General features: G+C 52.7%; 1 protein-coding gene across 6 annotated transcripts in view; it reads left to right on the forward strand.

Annotated features, from left to right (window-relative positions):
• Window positions 1-1,563: 1,563 nt before the first annotated feature.
• The window catches only part of LOC140106888 (tropomyosin beta chain), a 53,241-nt gene continuing 36,410 nt past the window's right edge, over window positions 1,564-18,394 (forward strand). For 2 of the 6 annotated variants that reach the window (XM_072131515.1, XM_072131514.1), the window contains exons 1-2: window positions 1,564-1,773; window positions 7,369-7,494. In XM_072131515.1, coding sequence (XP_071987616.1) covers window positions 1,660-1,773; window positions 7,369-7,494 — 240 coding nt within the window. In that variant the 5' untranslated portion in view covers window positions 1,564-1,659. Of the gene's footprint in view, window positions 1,774-7,368; window positions 7,495-15,444; window positions 15,465-18,394 lie in introns of those variants that run through there. The other 4 variants (XM_072131513.1, XM_072131512.1, XM_072131518.1 and 1 more) reach the window with 2 other exon arrangements.

Raw genomic sequence — 18,394 nt, forward strand, 5'->3', positions numbered from 1 at the left:
CTCCTTTGGGTCCCCTGGGGTCCCCTGTCCTCCTCCTGTGTGCCCCTCTCCCCCTCCTGTGTGCCCCCCGTCCCCCTCCTCTGTACCCCCTGTCCCCCTCCTGTATACCTCCTCTGGTTTGCCCCCCTCCTGTATACCCCCTCTCCCCTCTTGTGTGCCCCCCTCCTTTGTACCCCCTGCCCCCCTCCTGTGTGCCCCCTGTCCCCCTCCTGTGTGCCCCCTTCTCTGTACCCCCCGTCCCCCTCCTGTGTCCCCCCCTTCCCCCTTCTCTGTACCCCCTGTCCCCCTCCTCTGTACCCCCTGCCCCCCTCCTGTGTACCCCCTGCCCCCCTCCTCTGTACCCCCTGCCCCCCTCCTGTGTGCCCCCCGTCCCCCTCCTGTGTACCCCTTCTCTGTACCCCCTGCCCCCCTCCTGTGTGCCCCCCGTCCCCCTCCTGTGTACCCCTTCTCTGTACCCCCTGCCCCCCTCCTGTGTGCCCCCCGTCCCCCTCCTGTGTACCCCTTCTCTGTACCCCCTGTCCCCCTCCTCTGTACCCCCTGCCCCCCTCCACTGTACCCCCTGCCCCCCTCCTGTGTGCCCCCCGTCCCCCTCCTGTGTACCCCTTCTCTGTACCCCCTGCCCCCCTCCTGTGTGCCCCCCGTCCCCCTCCTGTGTACCCCTTCTCTGTACCCCCTGCCCCCCTCCTGTGTGCCCCCCGTCCCCCTCCTGTGTCCCCCCTTCCCCCTTCTCTGTACCCCCTGTCCCCCTCCTCTGTACCCCCTGCCCCCCTCCACTGTACCCCCTGCCCCCCTCCTGTGTACCCCCTGTCCCCCTCCTGTGTGCCCCCCTGTCCCCCTCCTGTGTGCCCCCCTTCCCCCTTCTCTGTGCCCCCTGTCCCCCTCCTGTGTCCCCCCTTACCCCTCCACTGTACCCCCTGCCCCCCTCCTGTGTACCCCCTGTCCCCCTCCTGTGTGCCCCTCTGTCCCCCTCCTGTGTGCCCCCCGTCCCCCTCCTGTGTGCCCCCCGTCCCCCTCCCCCTCCTGTGTGCCCCCCTGTCCCCCTCCTGTGTACCCCCCTTCCCCCTCCTGTGTGCCCCCCTGTCCCCCTCCTGTGTGCCCCCCGTCCCCCTCCTGTGTGCCCCCCTCCTGTGTGCCCCCCTGTCCCCCTCCTGTGTACCCCCCTTCCCCCTCCTGTGTGCCCCCCTGTCCCCCTCCTGTGTTCCCCCCTGTCCCCCTCCTGTGTACCCCCTGTCCCCCTCCTGTGTGCCCCCCTCCTGTGTGCCCCCCTGTCCCCCTCCTGTGTACCCCCCTTCCCCCTCCTGTGTGCCCCCCTGTCCCCCCCCTGTGTTCCCCCCTGTCCCCCTCCTGTGTACCCCCCCGTCCCCCTCCTGTGTACCCCCTGTCCCCCTCCTGTGTGCCCCCCGTCCCCCTCCTGTGTGCCCCCCTGTCCCCCTCCTGTGTGCCCCCCGTCCCCCTCCTGTGTGCCCCCCGTCCCCCTCCTCCTCCTCCGTCTCTCTCCCCTATATGGCTCTGATGATCGGGGTTGGGCGGTGTTTGTGTCCCGGGATATAAATCCTGGAGCCGGGGCAGATCTCCTCCAGCCCCCGAAGTCCGGACCCTTCTCACCCGCAGCCGCCGCCCGATCTCACCCGCAGCCGCCGCCCGATCTCACCCGCAGCCATGGACGCCATCAAGAAGAAGATGCAGATGCTGAAGCTGGATAAGGAGAACGCCATAGACCGGGCGGAGCAGGCGGAGGGCGACAAGAAGCAGGCGGAGGACCGCTGCAAGCAGGTACTGACCCGACAACGTCCCGTCCGGGAGAGGGGACACACTACAGCCCCGAGCATCCGACGACTGCTCCGAAGTATCCGACGACTGCCACCAAGTATCCGACTACTGCCCCCCGAGTATCCGACTACTGCTCCGGAGTATCCGACTACTGCCCCCGAGCATCCGACTACTGCCCCCGAGTATCCGACTACTGCTCCGGAGTATCCGACTACTGCTCCGGAGTATCCGACTACTGCCCCCGAGTATCCGACTACTGCTCCGGAGTATCCGAGTGCTGCCCCCAAGCATGAAAATAATGCCGCCCCGACATAAAAACATGATCTATTACAAGACATCGAATGTCTTACTACCAGCATTATACTACTGCCCCCTGGCGATAAACTAGCACCTAGTGTCCTACTACTGCCCCCTGGTGTCATACTAGCACCTAGTGTCCTACTACTGCCCCCTGGTGTCATACTAGCACCTAGTGTCCTACTACTGCCCCCTGGTGTCATACTAGCACCTAGTGTCCTACCACTGCCCCCTGGTGTCATACTAGCACCTAGTGTCCTACTACTGCCCCCTGGTGTCATACTAGCACCTAGTGTCCTACCACTGCCCCCTGGCGATAAACTAGCACCTAGTGTCCTACCACTGCCCCCTGGTGTCATACTAGCACCTAGTGTCCTACCACTGCCCCCTGGCGATAAACTAGCACCTAGTGTCCTACCACTGCCCCCTGGTGTCATACTAGCACCTAGTGTCCTACCACTGCCCCCTGGCGATAAACTAGCACCTAGTGTCCAACTACTGCCCCCTGGTGTCATACTAGCACCTAGTGTCCTACTACTGCCCCCTGGTGTCATACTAGCACCTAGTGTCCTACTACTGCCCCCTGGTGTCATACTAGCACCTAGTGTCCTACCACTGCTCCCTGGTGTCATACTAGCACCTAGTGTCCTACCACTGCCCCCTGGTGTCATACTAGCACCTAGTGTCCTACCACTGCCCCCTGGTGTCATACTAGCACCTAGTGTCCTACTACTGCCCCCTGGTGTCATACTAGCACCTAGTGTCCTACCACTGCCCCCTGGTGTCATACTAGCACCTAGTGTCCTACCACTGCCCCCTGGTGTCATACTAGCACCTAGTGTCCTACCACTGCCCCCTGGTGTCATACTAGTACGTAGTGTCCTACCACTGCCCCCTGGTGTCATACTAGCACCTAGTGTCCTACCACTGCCCCCTGGTGTCATACTAGCACCTAGTGTCCTACTACTACCCCCTGGTGTCATACTAGCACCTAGTGTCCTACCACTGCCCCCTGGTGTCATACTAGCACCTAGTGTCCTACCACTGCCCCCTGGTGTCATACTAGCACCTAGTGTCCTACCACTGCTCCCTGGTGTCATACTAGCACCTAGTGTCCTACCACTGCCCCCTAGTGTCATACTAGCACCTAGTGTCCTACTACTGCCCCCTGGTGACATACTAGCACCTAGTGTCCTACCACTACCCCCTAGTGTCATACTAGCACCTAGTGTCCTACTACTGCCCCCTGGTGTCATACTAGCACCTAGTGTCCTACTACTACCCCCTGGTGTCATACTAGCACCTAGTGTCCTACCACTGCCCCCTGGTGTCATACTAGCACCTAGTGTCCTACCACTGCCCCCTGGTGTCATACTAGCACCTAGTGTCCTACTACTGCCCCCTGGTGTCATACTAGCACCTAGTGTCCTACCACTGCCCCCTGGCGATAAACTAGCACCTAGTGTCCTACCACTGCCCCCTGGTGTCATACTAGCACCTAGTGTCCTACCACTGCCCCCTGGTGTCATACTAGCACCTAGTGTCCTACTACTGCCCCCTGGTGTCATACTAGCACCTAGTGTCCTACCACTGCCCCCTAGTGTCATACTAGCACCTAGTGTCCTACCACTGCCCCCTGGTGTCATACTAGCACCTAGTGTCCTACCACTGCCCCCTGGTGTCATACTAGCACCTAGTGTCCTACCACTGCCCCCTGGTGTCATACTAGCACCTAGTGTCCTACCACTGCCCCCTGGTGTCATACTAGCACCTAGTGTCCTACTACTGCCCCCTGGTGTCATACTAGCACCTAGTGTCCTACCACTGCCCCCTGGTGTCATACTAGCACCTAGTGTCCTACCACTGCCCCCTAGTGTCATACTAGCACCTAGTGTCCTACCACTGCCCCCTGGTGTCATACTAGCACCTAGTGTCCTACCACTGCCCCCTGGTGTCATACAAGCACCTAGTGTCCTACTACTGCCCCCTGGTGTCATACTAGCACCTAGTGTCCTACCACTGCCCCCTGGTGTCATACTAGCACCTAGTGTCCTACTACTGCCCCCTGGTGTCATACTAGCACCTAGTGTCCTACCACTGCCCCCTGGTGTCATACTAGCACCTAGTGTCCTACCACTGCCCCCTGGTGTCATACTAGCACCTAGTGTCCTACCACTGCCCCCTGGTGTCATACTAGCACCTAGTGTCCTACCACTGCCCCCTGGTGTCATACAAGCACCTAGTGTCCTACCACTGCCCCCTGGTGTCATACTAGCACCTAGTGTCCTACCACTGCCCCCTGGTGTCATACTAGCACCTAGTGTCCTACTACTGCCCCCTGGTGTCATACTAGCACCTAGTGTCCTACCACTGCCCCCTGGTGTCATACTAGCACCTAGTGTCCTACCACTGCCCCCTGGTGTCATACTAGCACCTAGTGTCCTACCACTGCCCCCTGGTGTCATACTAGCACCTAGTGTCCTACCACTGCCCCCTGGTGTCATACTAGCACCTAGTGTCCTACCACTGTCCCCTGGTGTCATACTAGCACCTAGTGTCCTACCACTGCCCCCTGGTGTCACACTAGCACCTAGTGTCCTACCACTGCCCCCTGGTGTCACACTAGCACCTAGTGTCCTACCACTGCCCCCTAGTGTCATACTAGCACCTAGTGTCCTACTACTGCCCCCTGGTGTCATACTAGCACCTAGTGTCCTACCACTGCCCCCTGGTGTCATACTAGCACCTAGTGTCCTACCACTGCCCCCTGGTGTCATACTAGCACCTAGTGTCCTACCACTGCCCCCTGGTGTCATACTAGCGCCTAGTGTCCTACCACTGCCCCCTGGTGTCATACTAGCACCTAGTGTCCTACCACTGCCCCCTGGTGTCATACTAGCACCTAGTGTCCTACCACTGCCCCCTGGTGTCATACTAGCACCTAGTGTCCTACCACTGCTCCCTGGTGTCATACTAGCACCTAGTGTCCTACCACTGCCCCCTAGTGTCATACTAGCACCTAGTGTCCTACTACTGCCCCCTGGTGTCATACTAGCACCTAGTGTCCTACCACTGCCCCCTGGTGTCATACTAGCACCTAGTGTCCTACCACTACCCCCTGGTGTCATACTAGCACCTAGTGTCCTACCACTGCCCCCTGGTGTCATACTAGCACCTAGTGTCCTACCACTGCCCCCTGGTGTCATACTAGCACCTAGTGTCCTACCACTGCCCCCTGGTGTCATACTAGCACCTAGTGTCCTACCACTGCCCCCTGGTGTCATACTAGCACCTAGTGTCCTACCACTGCCCCCTGGTGTCATACTAGCACCTAGTGTCCTACCACTGCCCCCTGGTGTCATACTAGCACCTAGTGTCCTACCACTGCCCCCTGGTGTCATACTAGCACCTAGTGTCCTACCACTGCCCCCTGGTGTCATACTAGCACCTAGTGTCCTACCACTGCCCCCTGGTGTCATACTAGCACCTAGTGTCCTACCACTGCCCCCTGGTGTCATACTAGCACCTAGTGTCCAACTACTGCCCCCTGGTGTCATACTAGCACCTAGTGTCCTACCACTACCCCCTGGTGTCATACTAGCACCTAGTGTCCTACTACTGCCCCCTGGTGTCATACTAGCACCTAGTGTCCTACCACTGCTCCCTGGTGTCATACTAGCACCTAGTGTCCTACTACTGCCCCCTGGTGTCATACTAGCACCTAGTGTCCTACTACTGCCCCCTGGTGTCATACTAGCACCTAGTGTCCTACCACTGCCCCCTGGTGTCATACTAGCACCTAGTGTCCCACCACTGCCCCCTGGTGTCATACTAGCACCTAGTGTCCTACCACTGCTCCCTGGTGTCATACTAGCATCTAGTGTCCTACCACTACCCCCTGGTGTCATACTAGCACCTAGTGTCCTACCACTGCCCCCTGGTGTCATACTAGCACCTAGTGTCCTACCACTGCCCCCTGGTGTCATACTAGCACCTAGTGTCCTACCACTGCCCCCTGGTGTCATACTAGCACCTAGTGTCCTACCACTGCCCCCTGGTGTCATACTAGCACCTAGTGTCCTACCACTGCCCCCTGGTGTCATACTAGCACCTAGTGTCCTACTACTGCCCCTGGTGTCATACTAGCACCTAATGTCCTACTACTACCCCCTGGTGTCATACTAGCACCTAGTGTCCTACTACTGCCCCCTGGTGTCATACTAGCACCTAGTGTCCTACCACTGCTCCCTGGTGTCATACTAGCACCTAGTGTCCTACCACTGCCCCCTGGTGTCATACTAGCGCCTAGTGTCCTACCACTGCCCCCTGGTGTCATACTAGCACCTAGTGTCCTACCACTGCCCCCTGGTGTCATACTAGCACCTAGTGTCCTACTACTGCCCCCTGGTGTCATACTAGCACCTAGTGTCCTACCACTGCCCCCTAGTGTCATACTAGCACCTAGTGTCCTACCACTGCCCCCTAGTGTCATACTAGCACCTAGTGTCCTACCACTGCTCCCTGGTGTCATACTAGCACCTAGTGTCCTACCACTGCCCCCTGGTGTCATACTAGCACCTAGTGTCCTACTACTGCCCCCTGGTGTCATACTAGCACCTAGTGTCCTACCACTGCCCCCTGGTGTCATACTAGCACCTAGTGTCCTACTACTGCCCCCTGGTGTCATACTAGCACCTAGTGTCCTACCACTGCCCCCTAGTGTCATACTAGCGCCTAGTGTCCTACTACTGCCCCCTGGTGTCATACTAGCACCTAGTGTCCTACTACTGCCCCCTGGTGTCATACTAGCACCTAGTGTCCTACTACTGCCCCCTGGTGTCATACTAGCGCCTAGTGTCCTACCACTGCTCCCTGGTGTCATACTAGCACCTAGTGTCCTACCACTGCCCCCTGGTGTCATACTAGCACCTAGTGTCCTACTACTGCCCCCTGGTGTCATACTAGCACCTAGTGTCCTACCACTGCCCCCTAGTGTCATACTAGCGCCTAGTGTCCTACTACTGCCCCCTGGTGTCATACTAGCACCTAGTGTCCTACTACTGCCCCCTGGTGTCATACTAGCACCTAGTGTCCTACTACTGCCCCCTGGTGTCATACTAGCGCCTAGTGTCCTACCACTGCTCCCTGGTGTCATACTAGCACCTAGTGTCCTACTACTGCCCCCGGGCCGGGGTATTTGGGGGGGTGGCGGGGTATTTGGGCGGGGGCGGGGTATTTGGGCGGCCGGGGTATTTGGGGTACCTGTGTACATGGTGTAACGTGGCGTCTTGTGTCCGGCAGCTGGAGGAGGAGGTGATGGCGATGCAGAAGAAGGTGAAGGGGACGGAGGAGGAGGTGGAGAAATACTCGGAGGCCGTGAAGGAGGCGCAGGAGAGGCTGGAGCTCGCCGAGAAGAAGGCGTCCGATGTGAGTCCCCAAATTACCTTATACTCCTTATACAGAGGGAACCCCTCATCTACCCGATTATACAGAGGGAACCCCTCATCTACCTGATTACACTCCTTATACAGAGGGAACCTCTCATCTACCTGATTACACTCCTTATACAGAGGGAACCCCTCATCTACCTGATTACACTCCTTATACAGAGGGAACCCCTCATCTACCTGATTACACTCCTTATACAGAGGGAACCCCTCATCTCCCCGATTACACTCCTTATACAGAGGGAACCCCTCATCTCCCCGATTACACTCCTTATACAGAGGGAACCCCTCATCTCCCCGATTACACTCCTTATACAGAGGGAACCCCTCATCTACCTGATTACACTCCTTATACAGAGGGAACCTCTCATCTACCTGATTACACTCCTTATACAGAGGGAACCCCTCATCTACCTGATTACACTCCTTATACAGAGGGAACCCCTCATCTACCTGATTACACTCCTTATACAGAGGGAACCCCTCATCTACCCGATTACACTCCTTATACAGAGGGAACCCCTCATCTACCCGATTACACTCCTTATACAGAGGGAACCCCTCATCTACTTGATTACACTCCTTATACAGAGGGAACCTCTCATCTACCCGATTACACTCCTTATACAGAGGGAACCCCTCATCTCCCCGATTACACTCCTTATACAGAGGGAACCCCTCATCTACTTGATTACACTCCTTATACAGAGGGAACCCCTCATCTACTTGATTACACTCCTTATACAGAGGGAACCCCTCATCTACCTGATTACATTCCTTATACAGAGGGAACCCCTTACACACCCCCTGCACATAGTACACACCCCCTGCACATAGTACACACCCCCTGCACATAGTACACACCCCCTGCACATAGTACACAGGACACTGCACATAGCACACCCCCCTGCACATAGTACACAGGACCCTGCACATAGTACACAGGACCCTGCACATAGTACACAGGACACTGCACATAGTACACACCCCCTGCACATAGTACACACCCCCTGCACATAGTACAACCCCCTGCACATAGTACAACCCCCTGCACATAGTACACAGGCCACTGCACATAGTACACAGGACACTCTGCACATAGTACACACACCCTGCACATAGTACACCCCCTGCACATAGTACACACCCCCTGCACATAGTACACACCCCCTGCACATAGTACACACCCCCTGCACATAGTACACCCCCCTGCACATAGTACACCCCCCTGCACATAGTACACAGGACACTGCACATAGTACACACCTCCTGCACATAGTACACCCCCCTGCACATAGTACAACCCCCTGCACATAGTACAACCCCCTGCACATAGTACAACCTCCTGCACATAGTACACACCCCCTGCACATAGTACACAGGACACTGCACATAGTACACAGGACACTGCACATAGTACACAGGACACTGCACATAGTACACACCTCCTGCACATAGTACACCCCCCTGCACATAGTACAACCCCCTGCACATAGTACAACCCCCTGCACATAGTACAACCTCCTGCACATAGTACACCCCCCTGCACATAGCACACAGGACACTGCACATAGTACACCCTCTGCACATAGTACACAGGACACTGCACATAGTACACCCCCCTGCACATAGTACACACTGCACATAGTGCACAGGACACTGCACATAGTACACAGGACACCCTGCACATAGTACACAGGACACCCTGCACATAGTACACAGGACACCCTGCACATAGTACACAGGACACCCTGCACATAGTACACAGGACACCCTGTACATAGTACACAGGACCCTGCACATAGTACACAGGACCCCTGCACATAGTACACAGGACCCTGCACATAGTACACAGGACCCCTGCACATAGTACACAAAACCCTGCACATAGTACACACTGCACATAGTACACACTGCACATAGTACACACTGCACATAGTACACAGGACCCCTGCACATAGTACACAGGACCCCTGCACATAGTACACAAAACACTGCACATAGTACACACTGCACATAGTACACACTGCACATAGTACACACTGCACATAGTACAAACCCCCTGCACATAGTACAAACCCCCTGCACATAGTACACCCCACTGCACATAGTACACACTGCACATAGTACACACTGCACATAGTACACAGGACACCCTGCACATAGCACACAGGACACTGTACATAGTACACAGGACCCCTGCACATAGTACACAGGACCCCTGCACATAGTACACAGGACCCCTGCACATAGTACACAAAACCCTGCACATAGTACACAAAACCCTGCACATAGTACACAAAACCCTGCACATAGTACACAAAACCCTGCACATAGTACACAAAACCCTGCACATAGTACACAAAACCCTGCACATAGTACACACTGCACATAGTACACACTGCACATAGTACACACTGCACATAGTACACAGGACACCCTGCACATAGCACACAGGACACTGTACATAGTACACAGGACCCCTGCACATAGTACACAGGACCCCTGCACATAGTACACAGGACCCCTGCACATAGTACACAGGACCCCTGCACATAGTACACAGGACCCCTGCACATAGTACACAAAACCCTGCACATAGTACACAAAACCCTGCACATAGTACACAAAACCCTGCACATAGTACACAAAACCCTGCACATAGTACACACTGCACATAGTACACACTGCACATAGTACACACTGCACATAGTACACACTGCACATAGTACACACTGCACATAGTACACACTGCACATAGTACACAGGACACTGCACATAGTACACAGGACACTGCACATAGTACACCCCCCTGCACATAGCACAGGACACTGCACATAGTACACCTCCCTGCACATAGTACACACCCTGCACATAGTACACCCCCTGCACATAGCACACCCCCCTGCACATAGCACACCCCCCTGCACATAGTACACATGACCCCTGCACATAGTACACATGACCCCTGCACATAGTACACAGGACCCCTGCACATAGTACACAGGACCCCTGCACATAGTACACAGGACCCCTGCACATAGTACACAGGACCCCTGCACATAGTACACAGGACACTGCACATAGTACACACCCTGCACATAGTACACCACCCTGCACATAGTACACCACCCTGCACATAGTACACCCCCCTGCACATAGTACACCCCCCTGCACATAGTACACAGGACACTGCACATAGTACACATGACCCCTGCACATAGTACACAAAACCCTGCACATAGTACACAGGACCCTGCACATAGTACACAAAACCCTGCACATAGTACACAAAACCCTGCACATAGTACACAAAACCCTGCACATAGTACACACTGCACATAGTACACACTGCACATAGTACACACTGCACATAGTACACACTGCACATAGTACACACTGCACATAGTACACAGGACACTGCACATAGTACACCCCCCTGCACATAGCACACCTCCCTGCACATAGTACACACCCTGCACATAGTACACAGGGCACTGCACATAGTACACAGGACCCCTGCACATAGTACACAGGACCCCTGCACATAGTACACCCCCCTGCACATAGTACACAGGACACTGCACATAGTACACACCCTGCACATAGTACACCACCCTGCACATAGTACACACCCCTGCACATAGTACACCCCCCTGCACATAGTACACAGGACACTGCACATAGTACACCCCCCTGCACATAGTACACAGGACACTGCACATAGTACACCCCCCTGCACATAGTACACAGGACCCCTGCACATAGTACACCCCCCTGCACATAGTACACCTCCCCTGCACATAGTACACCTCCCCTGCACATAGTACACCTCCCCTGCACATAGTACACAGGACACTGCACATAGTACACAGGACACTGCACATAGTACACTCCCTGCACATAGTACACCCCCCTGCACATAGTACACACCCCCTGCACATAGTACAGAGGACATTGCACATAGTACACACCCCCTGCACATAGTACACACCCCCTGCACATAGTACACACCCCCTGCACATAGTACACAGGACACTGCACATAGTACACACCCCCTGCACATAGTACACAGGACACTGCACATAGTACACACACCCTGCACATAGTACATCCCCTGCACATAGTACACACCCCCTGCACATAGTACACACCCCCTGCACATAGTACACAGGACACTCTGCACATAGTACACACACCCTGCACATAGTACACCCCCTGCACATAGTACACACCCCCTGCACATAGTACACACCCCCTGCACATAGTACACACCCCCTGCACATAGTACACACCTCCTGCACATAGTACACCCCCCTGCACATAGTACAACCCCCTGCACATATTACAACCCCCTGCACATAGTACACCTCCCTGCACATAGTACACCTCCCTGCACATAGTACACCTCCCTGCACATAGTACACAGGGCACTGCACATAGTACACCCCCCTGCACATAGTACACAGGACACTGCAAATAGTACACCCCCCTGCACATAGTACACCCCCCTGCACATAGCACACAGGACACTGCACATAGTACACCCTCTGCACATAGTACACCCCCCTGCACATAGTACACACTGCACATAGTACACAGGACACCCTGCACATAGTACACAGGACACCCTGCACATAGTACACAGGACACCCTGCACATAGTACACAGGACACCCTGCACATAGCACACTGGACACTGTACATAGTACACAGGACCCCTGCACATAGTACACAGGACCCCTGCACATAGTACACAAAACCCTGCACATAGTACACAAAACCCTGCACATAGTACACACTGCACATAGTACACACTGCACATAGTACACACCCCCTGCACATAGTACACCCCACTGCACATAGTACACACTGCACATAGTACACACTGCACATAGTACACAGGACACCCTGCACATAGCACACAGGACACTGTACATAGTACACAGGACCCCTGCACATAGTACACAGGACCCCTGCACATAGTACACAGGACCCCTGCACATAGTACACAAAACCCTGCACATAGTACACAAAACCCTGCACATAGTACACAAAACCCTGCACATAGTACACAAAACCCTGCACATAGTACACAAAACCCTGCACATAGTACACAAAACCCTGCACATAGTACACAAAACCCTGCACATAGTACACAAAACCCTGCACATAGTACACAGGACCCCTGCACATAGTACACAGGACACTGCACATAGTACACCCCCTGCACATAGCACAGGACACTGCACATAGTACACCCCCCTGCACATAGTACACACCCTGCACATAGTACACACCCTGCACATAGCACACCCCCCTGCACATAGTACACACCCCCTGCACAAAGCACACACCCTGCACATAGTACACACCCTGCACATAGCACACCCCCCTGCACATAGTACACACCCCCTGCACATAGCACACCCCCCTGCACATAGTACACCCCCCTGCACATAGTACACAGGACACTGCACATAGTACACAGGACCCCTGCACATAGTACACCCCCCTGCACATAGTACACAGGACACTGCACATAGTACACACCCTGCACATAGTACACCACCCTGCACATAGTACACCCCCTGCACATAGCACACCCCCCTGCACATAGTACACAGGACACTGCACATAGTACACACCCTGCACATAGTACACAGGACACTGCACATAGTACACCACCCTGCACATAGTACACCCCCCTGCACATAGTACACCCCCCTGTACATAGTACACAGGACACTGCACATAGTACACCCCCCTGCACATAGTACACAGGACACTGCACATAGTACACAGGACCCCTGCACATAGTACACCCCCCTGCACATAGTACACAGGACCCCTGCACATAGTACACCTCCCCTGCACATAGTACACCTCCCCTGCACATAGTACACCTCCCCTGCACATAGTACACAGGACCCTGCACATAGTAAACAGGACCCTGCACATAGTAAACAGGACCCTGCACATAGTACACAGTACACTGCACATAGCACACAGGACCCCTGCACATAGTACACAGGACCCTGCACATAGTACACACTGCACATAGTACACAGGACACCTGCACATAGTACACAGGACCCTGCACATAGTACACAGGACCCCTGCACATAGTACACAGGACACCCTGCACATAGTACACAGGACACCCTGCACATAGTACACAGGACCCCTGCACATAGTACACAGGACCCCTGCACATAGTACACAGGACCCCTGCACATAGTACACAGGACCCCTGCACATAGTACACAGGACACTGCACATAGTACACAGGACCCTGCACATAGTACACAGGACCCTGCACATAGTACACAGGACCCTGCACATAGTACACAGGACCCTGCACATAGTACACAGGACCCTGCACATAGTACACAGGACCCCTGCACATAGTACACAGGACCCTGCACATAGCACACAGGATCCTGCACATAGTACACAGGACACCCTGCACATAGTACACAGGACCCTGCACATAGCACACAGGACACTGCACATAGTACACAGGACCCTGCACATAGCACACAGGACCCTGCACATAGTACACAGGACCCTGCACATAGTACACAGGACCCTGCACATAGTACACAGGACCCTGCACATAGCACACAGGATCCTGCACATAGTACACAGGACACCCTGCACATAGTACACAGGACCCCTGCACATAGTACACAGGACCCCTGCACATAGCACACAGGACCCTGCACATAGTACACAGGACCCTGCACATAGTACACAGGACCCTGCACATAGTACACAGGACCCTGCACATAGTACACAGAACCCCTGCACATAGTACACAGGACCCCTGCACATAGTACACAGGACACTGCACATAGTACACAGGACCCTGCACATAGTACACAGGACCCCTGCACATAGTACACAGGACCCTGCACATAGCACACAGGACACTGCACATAGCACACAGGACACTGCACATAGTACACAGGACACTGCACATAGTACACAGGACACTGCACATAGTACACAGGACCCTGCACATAGTACACAGGACACTGCACATAGTACACAGGACCCTGCACATAGTACACACTGCACATAGCACACAGGACCCCTGCACATAGTACACAGGACACTACACATAGTACACAGGACCCCTGCACATAGTACACAGGACCCTGCACATAGTACACAGGACACTGCACATAGTACACAGGACCCTGCACATAGTACACAGGACCCCTGCACATAGTACACAGGACCCCTGCACATAGTACACAGGACACTGCACATAGTACACAGGACCCTGCACATAGTACACAGGACCCCTGCACATAGTACACAGGACACCCTGCACATAGTACACAGGACACTGCACATAGTACACACCCTGCACATAGTACACCACCCTGCACATAGTACACCCCCCTGCACATAGTACACAGGACCCTGCACATAGTACACAGGACACCCTGCACATAGTACACAGGACCCCTGCACATAGTACACAGGACCCCTGCACATAGCACACAGGACACCCTGCACATAGTACACAGGACCCTGCACATAGTACACAGGACCCTGCACATAGTACACACTGCACATAGTACACACTGCACATAGTACACAGGACCCTGCACATAGTACACAGGACCCTGCACATAGTACACACTGCACATAGTACACAGGACCCTGCACATAGTACACAGGACCCTGCACATAGTACACACTGCACATAGTACACAGGACACTGAACTTGTTCAGATACAAGTGCCCCCATTGTTGTTTCTTGTCGGACTCTGATGATAGATCTCCGCACCTGCAGGGTGTGTCCTGTATATAACGCTGTAATAAAAGAGCAGCAGATGAAGAGTTAACAAGGCGGAGGATGGGGGTAGTCATTACCAGCAGAGGGCAGACAGAGAGAAGCAACACAGACTCCAACATCATAGAGTCTGAGGATGAGGTAGGAGCAGCACGGAGCACAGCACTTACATAGGACTGCAGGACACATCTACTACATGATCTGTACTCAGAGATATCACTGTGTTATCTGTGGTGTTACATAGGACTGCAGGACACATCTACTACATGATCTGTACTCAGAGATATCACTGTGTTATCTGTGCTGTTACATAGGACTGCAGGACACATCTACTACATGATCTGTACTCAGAGATATCACTGTGTTATCTGTGGTGTTACATAGGACTGCAGGACACATCTACTACATGATCTGTACTCAGAGATATCACTGTGTTTTCTGTGGTGTTACATGGGACTGCAGGACACATCTACTACATGATCTGTACTCAGAGATATCACTGTGTTTTCTGTGGTGTTACATAGGACTGCAGGACACATCTACTACATGACCTGTACTCAGAGATATCACTGTGTTATCTGTGCTGTTACATAGGACTGCAGGACACATCTACTACATGATCTGTACTCAGAGATATCACTGTGTTATCTGTGGTGTTACATAGGACTGCAGGACACATCTACTACATGATCTGTACTCAGAGATATCACTGTGTTATCTGTGGTGTTACATAGGACTGCAGGATACATCTACTACATGATCTGTACTCAGAGATATCACTGTGTTATCTGTGGTGTTACATAGGACTGCAGGACACATCTACTACATGATCTGTACTCAGAGATATCACTGTGTTATCTGTGGTGTTACATAGGACTGCAGGACACATCTACTACATGATCTGTTCTCAGAGATATCACTGTGTTATCTGTGGTGTTACATAGGACTGCAGGACACATCTACTACATGATCTGTACTCAGAGATATCACTGTGTTATCTGTGGTGTTACATGGGACTGCAGGTCACATCTACTACATGATCTGTACTCAGAGATATCACTGTGTTATCTGTGGTGTTACATAGGACTGCAGGACACATCTACTACATGATCTGTACTCAGAGATATCACTGTGTTATCTGTGGTGTTACATAGGACTGCAGGTCACATCTACTACATGATCTGTACTCAGAGATATCACTGTGTTATCTGTGGTGTTACATAGGACTGCAGGACACATCTACTACATGATCTGTACTCAGAGATATCACTGTGTTATCTGTGGTGTTACATAGGACTGCAGGACACTTCTACTACATGATCTGTACTCAGAGATATCACTGTGTTATCTGTGGTGTTACATGGGACTGCAGGACACATCTACTACATGATCTGTACTCAGAGATATCACTGTGTTATCTGTGGTGTTACATGGGACTGCAGGACACATCTACTACATGATCTGTACTCAGAGATATCACTGTGTTATCTGTGCTGTTACATGGGACTGCAGGACACATCTACTACATCATCTGTACTCAGAGATATCACTGTGTTATCTGTGGTGTTACATAGGACTGCAGGACACATCTACTACATGATCTGTACTCAGAGATATCACTGTGTTATCTGTAGTGTTACATAGGACTGCAGGACACATCTACTACATGATCTGTACTCAGAGATATCACTGTGTTATCTGTGGTGTTACATAGGACTGCAGGACACATCTACTACATGATCTGTACTCACAGATATCACTGTGTTATCTGTGGTGTTACATAGGACTGCAGGACACATCTACTACATGATCTGTACTCAGAGATATCACTGTGTTATCTGTGGTGTTACATAGGACTGCAGGACACATCTACTACATGATCTGTACTCAGAGATATCACTGTGTTATCTGTGCTGTTACATGGGACTGCAGGACACATCTACTACATGATCTGTACTCAGAGATATCACTGTGTTATCTGTGGTGTTACATAGGACTGCAGGACACATCTACTACATGATCTGTACTCAGAGATATCACTGTGTTATCTGTGGTGTTACATAGGACTGCAGGACACAACTACTACATGATCTGTACTCAGAGATATCACTGTGTTATCTGTGGTGTTACATGGGACTGCAGGACACTACTACATGATCTGTACTCAGAGATATCACTGTGTTATCTGTGGTGTTACATAGGACTGCAGGACACATCTACTACATGATCTGTACTCAGAGATATCACTGTGTTATCTGTGGTGTTACATAGGACTGCAGGACACATCTACTACATGATCTGTACTCAGAGATATCACTGTGTTATCTGTGCTGTTACATGGGACTGCAGGACACATCTACTACATGATCTGTACTCAGAGATATCACTGTGTTATCTGTGGTGTTACATAGGACTGCAGGACACATCTACTACATGATCTGTACTCAGAGATATCACTGTGTTATCTGTGGTGTTACATAGGACTGCAGGACACATCTACTACATGATCTGTACTCAGAGATATCACTGTGTTATCTGTGGTGTTACATAGGACTGCAGGACACATCTACTACATGATCTGTACTCAGAGATATCACTGTGTTATCTGTGGTGTTACATGGGACTGCAGGACACATCTACTACATGATCTGTACTCAGAGATATCACTGTGTTATCTGTGCTGTTACATGGGACTGCAGGACACATCTACTACATGATCTGTACTCAGAGATATCACTGTGTTATCTGTGGTGTTACATAGGACTGCAGGACACATCTACTACATGATCTGTACTCAGAGATATCACTGTGTTATCTGTGGTGTTACATAGGACTGCAGGGCACATCTACTACATGATCTGTACTCAGAGATATCACTGTGTTATCTGTGGTGTTACATAGGACTGCAGGACACATCTACTACATGATCTGTACTCAGAGATATCACTGTGTTATCTGTGGTGTTACATAGGACTGCAGGACACATCTACTACATGATCTGTACTCAGAGATATCACTGTGTTATCTGTGGTGTTACATAGGACTGCAGGACACATCTATTACATGATCTG

The sequence above is a fragment of the Engystomops pustulosus genome, unplaced genomic scaffold (assembly GCF_040894005.1).
Source record: "Engystomops pustulosus unplaced genomic scaffold, aEngPut4.maternal MAT_SCAFFOLD_59, whole genome shotgun sequence".
Classification (NCBI taxonomy): domain Eukaryota; kingdom Metazoa; phylum Chordata; class Amphibia; order Anura; family Leptodactylidae; genus Engystomops; species Engystomops pustulosus.